Source organism: Citrus sinensis, chromosome 5 (genome assembly GCF_022201045.2).
Source record: "Citrus sinensis cultivar Valencia sweet orange chromosome 5, DVS_A1.0, whole genome shotgun sequence".
Classification (NCBI taxonomy): Eukaryota; Viridiplantae; Streptophyta; class Magnoliopsida; order Sapindales; family Rutaceae; genus Citrus; species Citrus sinensis.
In genome coordinates this window covers 37,333,646-37,351,352 of record NC_068560.1, presented here as the reverse complement: position 1 = coordinate 37,351,352, position 17,707 = coordinate 37,333,646, and the positions used below count along the sequence as shown (strand labels likewise).

Here is a 17,707-nt window from a genome sequence, read left to right as displayed (position 1 = left end):
CTTTTGGAAGTGACTGTCCGGCACACCTCCATTTTCCAAATGGCTGTAATTTGTGTCTTAACAATGTTGATTGGAGTCTGTAGGGAGACGTGTTGGATTTTGGATCCATGGACGGGTGCCATAACGAGAGCCTTGGGCCGGAAGCTGCCTAATCGAGAGCAAGAACCATGACAGCAGCCGAAAGGCAATGAATCCAATTATGCTCGAACTTAGCTCAGTGATTGGCAGAAGCTGAATTGAATATTCGGAGCCACCAGGACAAACATCCTCATTTAGCTGGATATGCTAGTTCCAATCCATTTTGAGAGCACGATCTATAATCTAGGCACTTAGTATTTCCCATCTTAAAAACGCGTACCCAATATAAAGATCTGGCAATGTACTGCATCTTTTCATTCGTGATTGCAAGCAAAACCAAACCAACTTAAAATGATCAGAAAACAAGATACACAATTCGACAACAGTATGCACCCAGGGAAAGGGGGGAGGGGGGGGGGGGGGGGGGGGGGGTTGTGAGGTTTGCCACTCTAATCTTATTGCGTATCTTCTTGCCTTGCCAGTTATTTAAATTGTTTCAGTAAGTCTCTGATTATCTGCACCAGCTTGCAAACCAGAACTACGCTTCTAAAAAGAAATAAACAAAACCAAATCATTGACAAGAACCACAACTTGAGCATAACCAACCACTTTAACCTGAAATTCTAGATGCTTATAATGTGGCAAAAACATATGCTAGTTGCAAATATAAGATATAAAAAAGTTTCACATTTTCTTCCCCCTAGAATGTAAGTTTCCAAAGTTGGCCATCCACAATGATCCCAAGCATGCAGATAAGACACAGATTACAATTAGCCTTTCTTTTCTTTTGCATACCTTGGCTGCAAAAACAAAAAACAAATATAAAAATGCAGAAATTGATAAAAATTCTGACAGGACATGAGAATACAATCTATAAGAAGCAGCTATCAGCAAAGCACTCTTAAGTTTATCCTTCTGCATACATACATATCGTACAACTTTACATATGAGGAGACTACAGTAAGTGAGGATGGTAAGGTAGATGATAGGATCAGGTCTTTCCAAGACAACATCGGTCATCTTTACTTTCCTTCTCTTGCATAACTATTCTCAAGCATCCGAAAACGAGAAGCAGTAATTACGGCAATTTCATATCCAATTGCACTGTGGATCGAATAATTTTTAAAAAGTTAACAAATTTTTGGGCAAGGAAAATTATTGTTCAACTTGTAGAAAGCACTAAAATGCCCTTTAAAAGCAGTCTACTACCATTAACTAGCATTTTTGAAAGCACGATAATACCTATAGTTGAAACTTGAAATAACAAAACCTGAAGAAAAGGCAATTTTATCACGTCGTTTGCCAACTTAGATCTAATCATTATAATTAAAAAAATATTCATTAGACAAAGCTAGTTGTTTAGTTTCTTTAATTAAGGAATCAAATTCCACCACTTTGAATGCATACATGATTTTGTCGTGTGAACAGACACAAGTAAAAGGATAGATACATGATTTTCTTCAATATTTTTTAACCTGGAGAAAAGGCAATGCCTCTAAAAAGTGTTCATTTCAAAGAATGAATTAACCATTAGTTAGTATAAACTAGAGTTACAGACACGACACAGAGTTAGCCATCACTTAAAGCATTGCAACTGACATCAGTTAAACCAGAAATAGCGAGATACCAATGCGGCAGAAAGAAACTACGAATGTACTCAATTCCATTTTCCAATACCGAGCACAATCAATTAACGGAGAGAGACTGCTAGGAGAACTAATGGGAAGTAAGTGGCAGATGTGACGTGACTAGCTAAAAAGAAAAAAAGAGCTAGAGAACGAACCAACCATAGAATCAAAATCTACAATATTAAGAGCAACCGCACTCGTTCGATGAAATACCTCAAAGAAGAGTTAAGAACAAACCTTGATACCAGCCATTGGCTGTTGAAGCTCCTCGTCCGGAATGAGAACGGGCCAGTTGAGACCAGCGTCACGGAACATTTGCTCGTTCTCAAGCATCTGACCCTTCTCGAGGATCATGCTCCTGATGGTGTGGGCAGAAGTGGAAGTGGCATCGAAAACCTCCTCGGCACCAGTGACGAAAGTGACCTTGATCTCGGGAGGGTGGTCGTCGGTACGTCGCTTGACCTGAATTTGACAGGCGGGATTGGATTCTTTAGCCTTGGGTGCGTTGCATTGAGCTAAGAACTCCATGCACGAGGCTATGCGTGGGTCCAATGCGTTGAACTCGATCCGTACCTTTGATAAGAACTTCAACATTTTTATTTCCACTCTAAATGTTGTTAATATTATTATTACTACTCAGGAAATCGTGAGTAGTAATGGGATTGATTAATTCGGCTTGCCTTCAACAACTCAGTCTACGGCAGGTGGGGTTTTATTATTTTCAGAGGAGAGAAAAGGGGCGAGTCACTGAGTCTGCCCACTCTCTTCTATCTAGTGACGTGGGCTTTTACTTTTTAAAATGAAATAGGATAATTACAATAATAACAATAGTCAAGCCCATTTTATTCTTTCAAATGGCCGGCCCACCTTAAGAAATATCTGATTTTCTTTTTTTTGAAAGAAATATCTGATATTTATTTGGTATATAATTAAATAAATGATTACTTGAATCCCATTCTTTTCTGCTGAAAGTTCACTTCGATTAGAGGATTGAATTTTTGCAGAGGGATTTCGTTTGTATAAGAAAAAAAAAAAAACAGCATTCAAGAAAAATTACAACTTTGAAGGGGTAGAATAGAAAATTTTTTAAAAGGACAGGGTCATTACAATTATCAAAATCCTCGGCTGAGATTGTGATGAAAAATAGCTCCTCCCATAACCCGTATCTCGAAGACCATCATCAGTAGTGCAAGGAAAAGCATGGAAGGGAACACTCAAAATTACACTATTTGGCAACAGTGAATTTTGTGCTACTATTCTCTCTTTAAACTGAATCAGCCTCTCACTCAAAATGCCCACACCCAATAGGAACAAAACGTCAGCTGCTAATCTGCCTATCCAGTTTCATTCTCTTTGCATTTTGGCCCTCGGGCATGTTATTGCTCCGTTGCTGGGACGATGTATCATGCTGGTACGCACATTTGGATCCATGCCGGCATCCCCTTGAACTATTAAAATAAATACAAGGCTTCATTATTTTGGGTTTCGAGTCTCTTGATTTGGGATTATTTACGAATTCTTGGCTTGTCCCCGGTTGTTGGTGACTGAGTCGGTTACCAAACTGCTGCAAGGTTTCTTGTCTATCTCCTCCATGTTGCTGAATCAAGTTCTTATAGTAGTTCAAGTCTCTTGGTTGAGAAGGTCCAAAGGAAGGAGATGCTGAAGCTGGAACAACCCCAGGTGGTTTAATCCATGAGTTAGGATGATGCCCTACTCCAACACCATTTGCTTGAGCATAAAAACCTCCATTTGAAGTAGTAGCCACCAATGAAGGTGAACTGGTTTCCATCATATTGAAGCGTACAGAAGAAGGATCTGATACTGCTACTGGAGGAGGATGATGATCTGACACCGGTACAGAAGGCAATGTTGCCTTGGGTATGTTCTGTGCATTGGAGGCCCCTCCATAGTCTGTCACCAATTTTTCAATGGATTTTGGGTTGCTGAGGAGTTTAATAAGCAAATCATGGTCAATCAAATTACCATGCTCATTGCTCTTTGAAATTTGAGTTAAGGCAGCAGAAGCAGCAGCAACTACATCGGGGTCGACACCAAGGGCCATTCCAGACGCTCGTTTCTCGCTGACAAGACTGTTTGCAGTGGTAGGTATGCTGACCTGAGAAGGCAGCGGAACTCCATGAGCCAAAACTGGTGGCTGTGAGCTCACGGAAATGCTAAATGGTGCTATTAAACCAGATGGCGCATCTAAGGCTGTTTCTTCATCTTCAATGGGAGTAATGGGTATCAAAGGAGTTTGCTGATCACTGTATTGTGACTGCTCTATGTCCATTGAAACAGAGGGGCTGTACACGGGAAAAAGATAAGTCAAAAAAGTGCAAGCCAAGAGAAGAAAAATTGGGAAAACAAGCCAGGAATCAAACTTTGGAGGAATGGCAGATGGGCGCGGATAAACTGCTTCAAGCACTCTTCTTTCTCTTTGATTTTCAATCTCCACTTCTTGGCTTTCCTCCCCAGCAACAACTTGCCAAGTAATGTCCAACTGGAACTGTAATAATGACCAAATCCAGCTTCATATTAATAATCCAGGTAACAACTAAAATTTTAAGTGGAAGGTATGGTCCAAAATCAAATTATGAAGCCGTGACTCACCCTGGGAGGACATCTCCATTTGATTAGGGGAATTTCAGACAAGTTAACTTGGAACTGGTTTGGGGGATGACCTCCTTCAAAACCAGGAGGAAGAATGTCATCATTGCCAACGCCATTTGAATGGGACAACCATGATGATTTTGCTTGAAGGTGATCTTGGGCACCTAATCCAATTTGTGAAGGAGACTCCTCAGACAAAAACAGCCTTTCCTGAAAAGAGAGAAACCGAAGTTTATGAATCCATCAAAACATAATCATACAACAGTTCGATCTTTGCTCTAAATCGGATATACATAGGAAACAGATGATGTAAAATATATGTCAGATTTGAATTTTATCTGGCATAACTGAAAGTTATTAATAGTTCATGACAATTCATCTGCAAAACCTCCAATGACAACTCGAAGGGTGACAATAAAATCCAATTGCACAGCAACAAGAGAAAAATCTGCAAAAATACAAATCACTAAGCTTTCCTCTAAGTGCACCTAACTCTCTGCTGCCAAAAAAAAATACAGTATAATATAGCGTTTTCCACATCTCTATCCTAGAAAATTTCGCACAAAGCCAAATTATAAGAGAAGATTTCGCTATAGAGCCTGATATGTATTTCACATTGTTCAATCACGAGCAAGTGACCAACAAAGGTTTCTTTATAAAACCTAATGAAGGGTATTTCACAATGTTCAATCACTGTCGAGTTACCAACTTTTCTGCACCACGTGGATATGGGCCCATAATCATACAATGAGCATATGTCCCTCATTGCAAGAATAAAACATGAAAGAGACTCCTCAATCCTGAGTTGAATAATTCAGACAGAAACTTTAACCAGTCATTAGAGCAGTTAAATTATACACATAATATCTTCTAATGCCTCTGGAAATAACCCTTGATTCAGCACCAATAGTGTTTCACTGGGCAAAGGCCTGACAGAGCAATGCCGCATGGAGCTAGAAGGCCCATGGGTCGTGAACTTCTTTTCCCGGAGAAAAAGCCATTTTCTCTCAGCATTTGGAGGCAGGGAGTATCAACCTAATCATAACACTCAAAATCCTAGCAAGCCATAGCCAGATAATTATTTTGAGGCTCTATTGTACATTATAACTTTCGGCATTAATTTCATGGCCACAGAAATAATGGATAAACTTTGGAGGTCAATCAAATCAACTAATCCAATGACAAAGTGATTCAACATAGCTTCCAGCATAAGCCGATGCCTTCAAGTCCCAATGCTGCCATATGGGCTTTAGAAATCATCACCAGCAAAGACAAATTGAGAATGCAATTGGAAGCACATCCATTTTAATCAGTTGGCTGTTCAAGGACTTCAGTCACCTGTGGTCTGATTCTCTTGCACGCCTCATTGGTGGTGTGTGTAACTTAGCTATGTCCTATGATAATTTTAGAAGTTGACCCTCCATTGAAGGAAGCAGCATATGCTTGGAGCCACTCCCTTTTTGAAACAGAAAGAAAAGAAAAAGCAATTTTAGACACAACCAATTTCATGCTAAAGCATGACCGTAACACAACAACAATTGTCCCAAAACAAAAGATCGGGAAACCCTCTCAATTTACTTTCAATCATTCCATATAGCAACAGCAATGGTAATCACATCTGTCTATTACAAAATACATTACCTATAAAGCGTGCTTTCAGTACACAGAATCTATGAACACACTTTGAGTACGTCATCACGCAAACTATAAAATCAACAATTCTATGAGTGCAGCTATCCAGCATTTATTGCCTAGGGAAAATTGAGTAATAATTCAAGGAGATAGCCCAACTGCTTGACATACATGCAATAAAGGGGGAAAAAATCACCAACCAATAATTTATCTGAAATACCAAAAAGAACAGAACTTTCAGTTGTGTTAACCAATGCATATAACAAAATTGAGCAACTTAATACAACATTGCCTAGCAAACTACATTTGACTCACTTTCAACTCTCAATGAATTAGATAAACATTTATGAATACAGCAAGAATATAAGAATATCTTTTACGAGAAAAAGCTTCCATACTTCCCTCTTCTAAACTTAGGAATCATGTGAATAGAATGCTAAAAACTTCAAGAAAATAACAAAAAGGATGAAGTAATCAATGTAGTACCAGATACTTGCTAAGTTCATAGCAATTTAAAATATAAAATAAAATAAAAAAACCTAATTGTTCCATGAGTTCATATCAAAGGTTCAAGGTAAAATTCAAAACTAACAACGATTTCAATTTACGCTCAGGCAATCATTTTCCCTCCAATTCAATTTATGCAGGGCCCACTATTTTATTCTGAATCCAGCATTTCACCAACTATATAACTTGTCCTCATATCTTCAATCTAGCATATGAATTCAGTTAAGAACCATAAAAGGATCCAAACTTCCAGTTTCCACAGAAAAACTAAAGGAAATTAATGCATAATTATAAATTTAAGTTTAAAAATTTAGCAACATGTCCTCACCGAATCAAAAGAAAGCATTGCCAAACATGTTTCTAGCAGGAAATTCTGTACTAATCTGTTCAAAATTAATACCAGAAATCAAAATGCTTTTTTCTTGTGCCTATGATGGTGTTGAGGAAAAAAAAATCCTTCTTAATATAATTTGAAAATACTTCTCAATCCATATTTGACTAGAATGACTGCTTTAATACAAAGCACTTAATTTCCAATTAACATCCACATAGTAAAACAAAGAACAAACACTCATTTTGAGAAAACTCATACCCAAATCTGATGCAATTTACAGAAACTCCATTATTGCAAAACTCCCATTACTGCATGTACTCGCAACAGTTCAGATAAGTAATAAAATTATACCCCCAAAATCGCCAGAGTATGAAAAACCGAGCCCCATTAACAGCGCAACAATCGGGGTTCAGACGACAGTCCCCCCCCCCCCCAATTTTCCCACAGTTTTGTTCATCAATTCGATTCTATGTTACCTTAATTCCAAAAAATACTCATCGAATTTGTCGAAATTAATGATCTTTTACCTGACAAAGATTTACATCTGGTGCCCAAGAAATCCTTTTCGATTTGTGCAATCCTCGCATATTTGGACAATATTTCTCAAAAATAACTTCTTTCCAGCTTCGATTCTCAGTAAATGTTATATAATGCAAGTAGTAGTTGTAGCAGTTTTCAATTGAAGATTTTTTTTTGAAATATATCTCCGATTCGAAAGCCTAGCTAGACTCTTTATCACTACTGAATTTTAAATACCTTGCTGATTTTTGAAAACCCTAATAACTTAAAAAGAATTGTAAAAGATCGAATTGGAGAGGCACAAAAAGTGATCAGATAAATAGATTTATAAATATCTGTATTGAGCAATTACTAGTAACGGAGAGATCCCAGGAAACCCTAGATCCTCCGTATTCTATGCTCTGCCGTTTTCAATATGTGATACCGTATAGTTATGATTTCCAATATTCCATTTTGTTTATATTATCTGGCTTAATAACATTTAGATCCCTAATGGTTTATTGTTCTGAAAGAAAGGGCGTAAATTTATCTACTTTTATGAAATTGGTCTCGGACTGCCAACGGAAAGACTAAAATACGCTTATAAAACTTATTTTTTCTTTTTTCCATTTTTGTTTTAATCACAATGTTAGAATTGTGTTAAGGGTATTTCAGTCATTTTGATACCTATGTAGTACAAATAGGAAAAACTTAAAACTTTAGAGACCCTGATGTTGTCACTCCCATTTCCTGTCGTCCTTTTATCTCTGTTGTACGCGTACGAGATATGCAACGGCAACATTGTAGCGCGTGGACAGTGCAGTGGAGCTGCTGTTCACGCGCAGTGAATGTAAGTGGGATAGAAATTTAACTTGTCATGAGGACAGAGAATCTGACCACAGTTTTTTAATCGAGATAAACGATGAAAGGACAATATTTGAATAGTTGACGAAAATCGAAAGATCACGTAATGGTCCAGTCAACACCAGCTACAAAGTCATGTCTGTCAGGCACTCTGCCACGTCTCCACTTCATGGGCCTACGTAGGCTTATGGAAGTTATTAAATATTTGTATTTGAGAAGTGATAATATGTTAAATTTATTTAAAATAATGTGTCGTTTGTTGGGTGATTAATAATTTTTTTTATAAAAATTAAATAAATTAATTATATTACCGTATTAATAAACTTATAAAATATTATATAAATAATTTTAAAAAATTAATATATTTAACATTACTCTTATTATTATTTTAATTTTTCTTCTTTTTTATTTTCGCTCTCTCTCTCTCTCTCTTATGAATCATCCCATATACATATTCCTCAAAGCTAAAACCATCAATAACAAAGTTTATTTTTAAATTCAACTTCTTTTTCTTTTTAAAATCCAATTAACAAATAGTTTAATGAATAAAAAAATAACAAAACACAACTCTTATTCAACAAGTAAATCAACGGCGCACATGATCTTAAAAAGTTGGATTTTTTCATTTCTTTTTCAAGTTTCTCTATAATGTTGTATGTGTTCTACAGCATTGAGAGTATAAATTTTATGAAGTCTTAGATTTAAGTATTTTTATTTTAATCATTCATTTAATATAATAGATAAATAAATAATTAATTATTAAAAGATAACAGATAACTTTCAGGTTGTTAGTAAATATTAGTTTTTTTTAAATTAATATTAATTTTAAATCATATTTAAAGTGCTGCATTATTTTATATCATACACGGTACTTAAGAAAATGATATTGTATGAAGTTGTTAAAAATTAAACGTTGCATTTATAAAGTGCCAGTGTGCTACAATTTTAATGTAAAAGATAATAAAAAAAATGTAATGACACTTTTTTAGTAGTTAATTATAGCTTTTTAGTTTTTACAGACCGTTCGTCGTCAACGCCGACGGCATGATCACTCATGATTACAGCGATTAGCCGATTACCGCAGCTACACCCGATCCAAATGACCACGAAAGTGCTCTCTTTCAAAAGATGTCCCCGTCAACCAATTAAACAACAGTTGGGTCCGCGTATTCCTGCCCCGTCAAGCACTTGATTCTTCCGCCAAGACCAAGCTTCCCCTCATAGTTTATACTTTATATCCACGGTGGAGCCCTCATTCTCTTAAGCGCAGCCACAAAAATCTACGATGATTTATGCGCAGATATTGCAGCCTGACTCCCCACTGTGATTGTCTTGTCCCAGTATATTATAGGCTTGTCCTCGAGCACCGCCTGCCAGCGGCCTATAATGATGCCTGGAATTCTTGCAGTAGATCAGAACCACTCATGGACACTGGCTACGGCAATACGCTGACTTCTCGTATTGTTTCATAATAGGCGATAGCGGATAGTAATTATATTTGAAATTTATATCCAATATATTCAAATTCACAAGGGTTGATTATCAAATCAACTAGAAAAACAATTGCATATCAGTGATGCTCGACAAGAAATCAAATTTGAAGTAAAAGAATTTGAAATATTATATTATATTTTATCATATCTCTTTTTATTTTTATTTTAAATTTAAAACCACATATTTTAACCGATTTGTTAACCGCCTATATTATTTTTAAAATAATTAGAATTTTTTATTTAAAAAAAAATATAAGTCATTGATTAAATCTAAAGGCACATATATTTTACATTATTGATGTTGAAAAAAAAATTACAATTTCATACAGGGACCCTTCTTTATTTAATACAAATTAAATAATCAAATAAGTTGGATAATTACAAATTAAAAATATTGGAAGGATCCAAAATAAAAAATTGAAAATATGACGATGAGTATTTATTTATTTGCATTATTTTTTTTCCTGGTTAAAGAAACTGAGAGTCTAGAGACACAGGGCTAACTTTATAAAACCGTACAGCCATAAGTTACTATGTTTTACAAATAAAAAAAAATATGGTGATAGATTTGGTGGTGATGAAGATGGTTTGATGATGATTCCTGAAAAGGGAAATTTGTGTAGATGAGAAGGAAGATAAAAAGGTAAAAAAGATTAATATTTATTTTTAATTTTGAACAATGGTAATTTTGGGAAATAGCTTAAATCAATTGAGATGTGAGATTAGCGATATAAATCAAGGGGTTCAAATATTAGCAATCTCGAAACAATTTGACTGCAACTTGTTGATGGGCTGCCCTGATGATGCTTAATAGGTTTTGCAACCCTCTACAAATCACTTAATCTTTTTTCTTTATTTACCACATGCAAATTATTTCAAAATTATATATGTCCTTTAAAATATCTTTAGTGACAAATTTTCTAGACTTTGACTTCCCTGAGACTCGGTTCTCTTTATTGTGCACGCATTGAATGAAAAAAATATTTATTAATTGAGATTGAAAAAGTTGATTTATAAATTAAGAAAATATTAAGTGATGTTATCATTTTACTGGATCAGGCTACAGTGCAACTGTGGTACCGTGCCACAATTGCATCCAGCCGTTAGATGCACTTGAATTAATAGGGTCCACTGACATCCAACGGTTGGGTGCAACTGTGGCACGGTACCACTCTACAGTTGCACCACAAGTTTTCCCCATTTTGCTACATAATTTTTCTGACATTTCACTTTATTATCAAAATTTTTTTATAACTGCTTTTTTCATCTAATGATTATGATTTTATTTTTTTCATCTTAATCTTTTTTTTAATTAATTAAAACATTATCTTTTGCATATAATTAATATTCTACACATTTTAGTTCAAAAGATTAAATTGTATTTATACAGTTTAAGAGTAAAATAGACTTTTACCCTAATTTCCGTTAAAATTTCTATTATTTTCAATAATTTAGTAATAAAATAATAAAAGTTCAACTATAAGTGTCTAAAAATTTAGGTGATAAAATAATATATCCAGAAAAATTAAGTAGTAAAATGATAATATCCTAAAAATGAAGTAGAGTTATCGTCATTGCGTTATGAATCTTGATTGTCAGTTTGCAAGTCATGTATGATATAGCTTTTCTATTCGTCGCTAATAAATCCACAGCCGTTACACTTGTGGTATGCGTATCTTCTAACTTCTAAACCAGCATATGATGTGTGACAGCGCATCTTCTATGAACAATAAGGTACCATTACTGAACTCAACTACTGGCTCAAACAAAGCTCATGGAAGCATGCAGCCAATGCATAAAAGAAACTAATCAATTTATTACAAAATAAGTGGCAAAAGGCCAGAGGAAGCTTGCTAATGTGTCAAACTTTCAGACCAACATCCCAAAACATTTGTTACAAGCCCCATATAATAATCACACGACACTCTTGAACAAACAGACAAGCATATTCCCAGCTGCCGAAAGTTCGAAAAATATACTAAAAATTATTGAGTTGGCTAATAGTAATATACATCAAAACCTTACTCCAGCTCTCTGCATATATCAACTATAAGTACCATCAAAGTTTCGAAGAACTGAGGTTTAAAAATATGGACAGTGACGTCAAGTAGACCAACCGTCCCCAAGTCTGTATTTGGACAGGTTACTACCACGACAGACCAAGAACAATTTGTTATCCGCTCACCTCTGCCATTTTTTCTCTGAAGCAAAACAGCGAAGTACCAAAATCATTAATGTCAAAGAATCCTCATTCAGCTTTTATTTCTTTTTCATTAAAAAATAATCTCGAGGACAAAATCACCCCGCCCTATCAAAAGCCTTGCCTATTATGTCATGTCATTCGAAAATTCCATAATTCTTGAGCTCTTCCATGTGTCAAGGTGTTACAAGACATGCAGATGCAAAATAAAGATAATTCACCGGCATCACACTCATATGTTCAATAAAATCCAGTATGTAAAGTTATAGATTTTGTCATTCAGCTATAAGCTAATTATGAATACCATCAATAAAGAGCTCCCTTGATATAAATAATGCAACTTAACAGTGTTTATCTTCCTTTTTATCTATGTGTGATAGAGGGGGAGGATGGGCAGGAAGTGAAGGATTTCTGGGCAAAATGTGATAGTCAGATGTAAATCTATCAGCTAGACCACCATTTCAAAAGAACACAAGGAAGTTCAGAAAATACCATGAAGAGTACCATTTCCTTTAGCACCCTGCTGTGCTTGAGACAGAGACCGTTGAATACGTGGAGAACCATGCCTTCCATTTGCAACAGGTAAAGAATGCCGTTTCTTTATGTAGGTGTCTCTGTCTTGCACATCTGGACTTGACCTCGGTGAGTTATTTGCTTGGATCTTAGCTCTTGCAGATTCTGTGGCTTGCATGAAATGTGGTAGAGAACTGCTACTACTATTATCTCCTGGTTCTTGATCAATGTTATCAGTTCTTGATGAACCAAAGGAACTGCGTCTCTTGCCGTTTTTCTGATCTTTTGGCAATTGTTCTGTACTACTTCTTGCACCAGAGTTTTGACTTGGATTTGATGGAGAACCCTTACTTGCAGAGAGGGGCTTGCGCTTTCGGTAAGATCCACTCTTATCGGATCTGTTGTTTTTAGCTTTCACTGAGACCTGACTTGAAGGTGTTCCTTGGGATTCTGGAACGGTTATGTGGCTTCTAGGAGAAGCTTCTGGTGATGACCTGTATGATCTATACATTTGATGTCCAGTTTGTAAGTCTGGTTCTTTATGGAAATCAGGAGCACTATTATCTGGCTTCTGCTGTGCTGCGGCATCTATAACTACAAGTGAATTAACAGATTCATTACGAACATCATCAACCTTCTCAGGCTGACCGACGATAGAGTGGGAGGCATCACAAGTTGGGATGGTAGATGCATCACTAGCTTTAACATCCGGGTTATTTAAGCTTTTAGGGTCACAAATTTCATTCTCGGAAACTTTAGCTGAATGTTCATGCTCTGTGTTTCCAGCTTCATATCTATCAGGTGAATCAAGAGTGGAAGAAATAGAAAGTTCAGTGCCACATTCAGAGCCACCATATTGGATCCTTGAAACTGAGTTTTCTCCAATGCTGAGATTCTTTGTCCTGGTTAAAGAATCGGCCCCAGACGAAATATTGTTGGCATTTGAATCCACAGAAACATCCTGGTGCTGCGAACTGATTGATTTGCCAGAATTGGCTGATGAACTAAGCTCCTCAAATTTTGAATGGGCCACAACGAATGCCGGATTACTTGCCTTTCTTGATCCAAATACAAACTTCTTCCCCTCGGTCTCAAGATCTTCAGAGGCAAACCTTTTCATGGAACGTTTTGGTAGTTCACTTTCCATTTCAGGCTTATTGGAAAGAGACTTCAGCTCCTGCTGAGAAGGTGCATCAGATTGCACGATTTGACTTTGATGAGAATCTGTCTCGATTGAGATCTTGTTCACATCAGATGTACCATTGTTCTCTGGCTCAGACAGCTCCAAATCATCTCCCACTGAAGTTGGCTGGCTCTGCTGAAAGTTAAATTTGTCTGCATCATGAGTAATGAGATTTTCTTCAATTTTGGACAGTACATCAGTTTCCCTTATTCTTGACTTTGAATCTGCTGAATCACATAAAACTTCAGAAGGGATCTTAGTTTCCACTGGAGAGGCAAAATTTTCATTCTTCCCATTTTCCGAATGCTCTATCTTTGACCCTGGTTCCAGAGTCTGTTTTGCAGATGAAACAGGCATCCACCTTTCCAACCAGTTCCAAGCAGAATCTTGTTTTGCAGGATCACACTTAATGTGGATAGGCTTGTTCTTCGGTGTTGACTCCATTAGCTTTAATTTGGTGGATGAGGGAAGTATCAGCTCGGCTTGGATAAATGTAAAGAAAGATCCAAAGCCTACAATAAAGCTATAAAAATACAGAATAAGACAGTAACTTTGCATACCTGACGAGCAAACCTGTTGCTAAGCAGATTCTGAATAGAAGTGCGAGTTGCATTTGGTTTAGTTACTAAGTTTCCCTTCTGAAACAAGAAAGAATGATTAAGAAAAGTTGTTTTGAGGGTGAAGAAACAATAACTGCGGTCTACAAACTGCGTAAAAAGATTCTTTCATCAAAAAGCTTAGAAGATAATGTTCACTATCTGTTAAAAAAATAAATAAAGAACCATATACAAGTCAAGAAACAACAGGGAATTTGCATTAGAATCCAAAGCTTATTATAATCGTAGCACAAACAACAAAACTCTAACAACTTATGAAAATTTCAAGCTTAAGAAAAGGAAATGTCACCAACATACTGACAGCAAACAGATAACATCTGAGTGTCAAACAATTTAAAACACAGATGTAAGGCATGATGATTTGGCATTGCATATTTGCTTATCTTTCATCCTCAATCACAAAACACTACGACAAAGGCGAATTGAAGTGCAAGGAGGAAGGTGATTACAACATGCACAGGGAACAAAGGCAATTCCATTTCAAAAACTACCTAACTGATTAAGTTCGATAAATTATAGCAAAATCTTGCCCTCTATTATTTATCCTTCCATGGTGTTTGCCATGTAATGATATTCACATGGGTGTTCAAAGAAATTAATACAACACAAATTTTCAAAAGAGTTTGTGCTACTTTAAAAATAATTGCTTAGAATTACTTTTTTCTCTTATGATTGAGATAATTATTTCAATTGGTTTGCTTATTATAAGAATTTGGGATGAATTTTTCAGACCACAAGCTAACTACTAACAGGAGGGGGGTTGCTTGGGATTGACCCAGCATACAACCAGATTGCCAAACAAATGTCAACTAGAAAAATACAAGAAACATATTAACATATGCTTAATCGAGTACAGTTGCATTACCGAGGTTACAGAATTGCAGGTATCCTTCTCTGCCTTCCAATCTGGCTCCTTTCCAAGACGAGCATAGCGAGCACGAACAAGAGTTTGCATCTTAACAATGGCTTGAACACAACGTAGGGTTCCCACAGCGTGCCTCCGAACCATGTGTCCTCGTACAGCAGCTTGCAACTTAACCACATTCTTAAGCTTTAAGAGTTCTCTTTGAGCCTAAAAAAAAAAAGGAATTTCTTAAGAAAGGAAAGGTTAAAGATAATATTAACCAGTAAATTCAAACTTGCATATTCAAGAAAACATACCAAGATCCCTCTGACAGCTGCCTGGATGACAACAACAACAGACTCATCTAGGGGGGAATCATCTGCATCTGTCTCAATAATGGTCTCAGATGTTTTCGGTTCCACAGGAGTTGGCAACTGGGGTTTCTCATCAATGCACTGTATGGTGGGGATTTTCTCTGGAACATTGGAGATATTGGGTGGTTGAAAATTAACATTAGTCAACTCCAGACTCTCCTTCTTTGCAGATGAAGGAGTTTGGAAGCTAACATCAGTGGACTCCAGACTCTGCTTTACAGATGAAGGGGTTTGGAAGTTAACATCAGCTGTCTCCAGATTTTCTTTCTTTACAGATGAAGCAGTTTCTGTTACCACACTGTTGCTTAGCACTCGATGCCGGGCAGATTTCTTCCGGAAACTCCACCCACGTTTGTCATTTGAGCTCTTGCTCTACAAAGATATTCAAATACTAATTAACCCTAAAAGAGAAACAAATGAAACTGGAGAACAATCATCTTCTCCCACCCTCCAACCGAGACAAATATAACAAAAATGTATAACAAATGAATAAAGACTATTATTCACCCCAAACTTTTACCCAGGTTTCAAAAGGAGAATGACTTTGCAACGTCAGACGAGCACGAGCTAATTTGCACATAAAGATAAGGGCATTTTACCATTGGAAAAAATCTTTCAACTACAGTGTAATTTAGATCTGAAATGTATCAAACTTGTCAAAAGATAAAGCACATAAACAAATCTTCCACATAATTGCATTGCCTCAATGTGCAATTTATATCTGATAAATGATGAGATCGCAATATGGTGTAACTAATTGTAAATGCCAGTCCTGACCTCCAAAATGTACTTCAATCTCCACAAATCAGGCTGCTCTTAAAATAGTCTTAAAATAGCCTGAGCAAAACCCAAATCTTATCAGCTAAATGGGACATGGATGCAACATTTTGCATGGAGATCCTAGAGCTATATTACGGAAGCATGAGGAAGCTTCTGAAAGACCAAAAAGATAAATAAATTTTGATCCTGAAATAGATTTAATCATCAAACATTCCAGAGAACACCACAAAATGCGCACCGCACTGAAGAATTATCAGATTATAATTGTTCAGTAAATAGAAAACGCAAACAGCCGCAAGTTGCATATACACATCTTTTATGAATTCATAACGCACATCAACATTATATCGCTAATGCCTTGTTTAGCCGCCATTAAATCTAATCAACATAAAACCACTGAAGAATCACCGTGACGTTGTTTCTGGAAGCAATAAAATCAACACTCAGCTGTGGACTTCAAATTGACCACAGATCTTGGGATTAACAAGTTTTAAATGGATAACAACTGAAAGTGGCATTAACTAAACATAACCCGTCAAATGCAAATCGAGACGACAAGGTTGTAGGACAAAAAGTAAAACAGAAAAAGAAAAGTCAAATAGCAATGCGAGTAATCAAAAACAGGAATCTTAAAACCAATCAGATACCTCGGAGACATCAAGATCATCGTTGCCAGCTGAGTCGCTACCGCAGGTGATAATTTTGAAACAAGAATTTGATCTTCCCATTTTGTTTGGTTAGTTTGTTCTCCTTATCTGGTCCTCCTCGCGCACACACCTCACTCCGTCTCGCGGAGACAAGACACTCTACAGCCTATATTGTTGTGTTGTAATTTGGAAACTGTTACAAAAGAGACCGCGGACCTCAAACCATCCTTAAATGAATTTTAACTTTAGTGTTGGAGTCCGCCACTTAAAATAAAAATCCGTTGCCTCCTTTGCCCTGTCCGTTGAGACAGGCCAAGAAAAGCTGTCAGATCGCTACTTTTTTTTTTCTTTTTTTTTTTGGCTTTTCATTTTGTAAATATCGTATCCCGCCCGCCCGCTCGTCACGAGACTCGCGAGAAGTTGTATTTTTCGTACTCGGGTGAATTCTGCCGTTTTATCCATTGTACATAATCTTTTGCTAGACAACAAATTAGATTTCGTATTGCAAAGCTATTGTTAATTGACTTAATTCTATCCTTCCTTTCTAATCTTGACATGTTTGTGTATTAATTTAAAACGGTGGAGTTTCAAGAGCAGAGGATTTTTTTTTTTAAGTCTATTATACAGAGATATTAGTAATATTAAATCAGACATTATAATTAATATTTACAATCATACTATATAATTGGGACTACTATCATACATTGACACATTGAAACACTTACTTAAATATTTTAAATCTTCTTTATTATTCGAGAAATGTCTACTCGACTCACATTCCCTAAATATTTTAAACCTTCTCTAATATTCAAGAAGTGTCTACTTGACTCACATTTCGTAAGGGAGAGACTGTCTCCACTCAATTATCAACATAAGGAAGTACTGAAATTAACGCTCATAAAACT

The 17,707-nt window shown here is 36.3% G+C and overlaps 3 protein-coding genes across 4 annotated transcripts; all 3 read right to left on the bottom strand.

Moving 5' to 3' along the window:
- Nucleotides 1-669: 669 nt before the first annotated feature.
- On the bottom strand, nucleotides 670-2,882 carry LOC102618504 (uncharacterized). The gene is made up of 2 exons (XM_006473557.4): nucleotides 1,944-2,882; nucleotides 670-878 (listed from the first exon to the last, which is right to left on the bottom strand). The coding sequence occupies exons 1-2, from the start codon at nucleotides 2,298-2,300 to the stop codon at nucleotides 849-851; spliced, it is 387 nt and encodes a 128-aa protein (XP_006473620.2). The 5' UTR covers nucleotides 2,301-2,882; the 3' UTR covers nucleotides 670-848.
- LOC102618224 (zinc finger CCCH domain-containing protein 6) lies at nucleotides 2,749-7,755 on the bottom strand. 2 transcript variants are annotated; one of them, XM_006473556.4, is made up of 4 exons: nucleotides 7,317-7,753; nucleotides 4,317-4,526; nucleotides 4,088-4,212; nucleotides 2,749-4,009 (listed from the first exon to the last, which is right to left on the bottom strand). In XM_006473556.4, the coding sequence occupies exons 1-4, from the start codon at nucleotides 7,374-7,376 to the stop codon at nucleotides 3,025-3,027; spliced, it is 1,380 nt and encodes a 459-aa protein (XP_006473619.2). In that variant the 5' UTR covers nucleotides 7,377-7,753; the 3' UTR covers nucleotides 2,749-3,024. The 2 variants fall into 2 exon arrangements, with proteins under 2 accessions (XP_006473619.2, XP_024952159.2); XM_025096391.2 differs by having other exon boundaries at nucleotides 2,749-4,212; nucleotides 7,317-7,755.
- Nucleotides 7,756-11,440: 3,685 nt separating this feature from the next.
- LOC102617946 (protein IQ-DOMAIN 32) lies at nucleotides 11,441-17,110 on the bottom strand. Its single transcript, XM_006473555.4, has 6 exons — nucleotides 16,803-17,110; nucleotides 15,319-15,747; nucleotides 15,023-15,229; nucleotides 14,101-14,178; nucleotides 12,337-13,987; nucleotides 11,441-11,845 (listed from the first exon to the last, which is right to left on the bottom strand). Exons 1-6 carry the CDS (start codon nucleotides 16,881-16,883, stop codon nucleotides 11,826-11,828), a joined length of 2,466 nt encoding a protein of 821 aa, XP_006473618.2. The 5' UTR covers nucleotides 16,884-17,110; the 3' UTR covers nucleotides 11,441-11,825.
- Nucleotides 17,111-17,707: the final 597 nt, after the last annotated feature.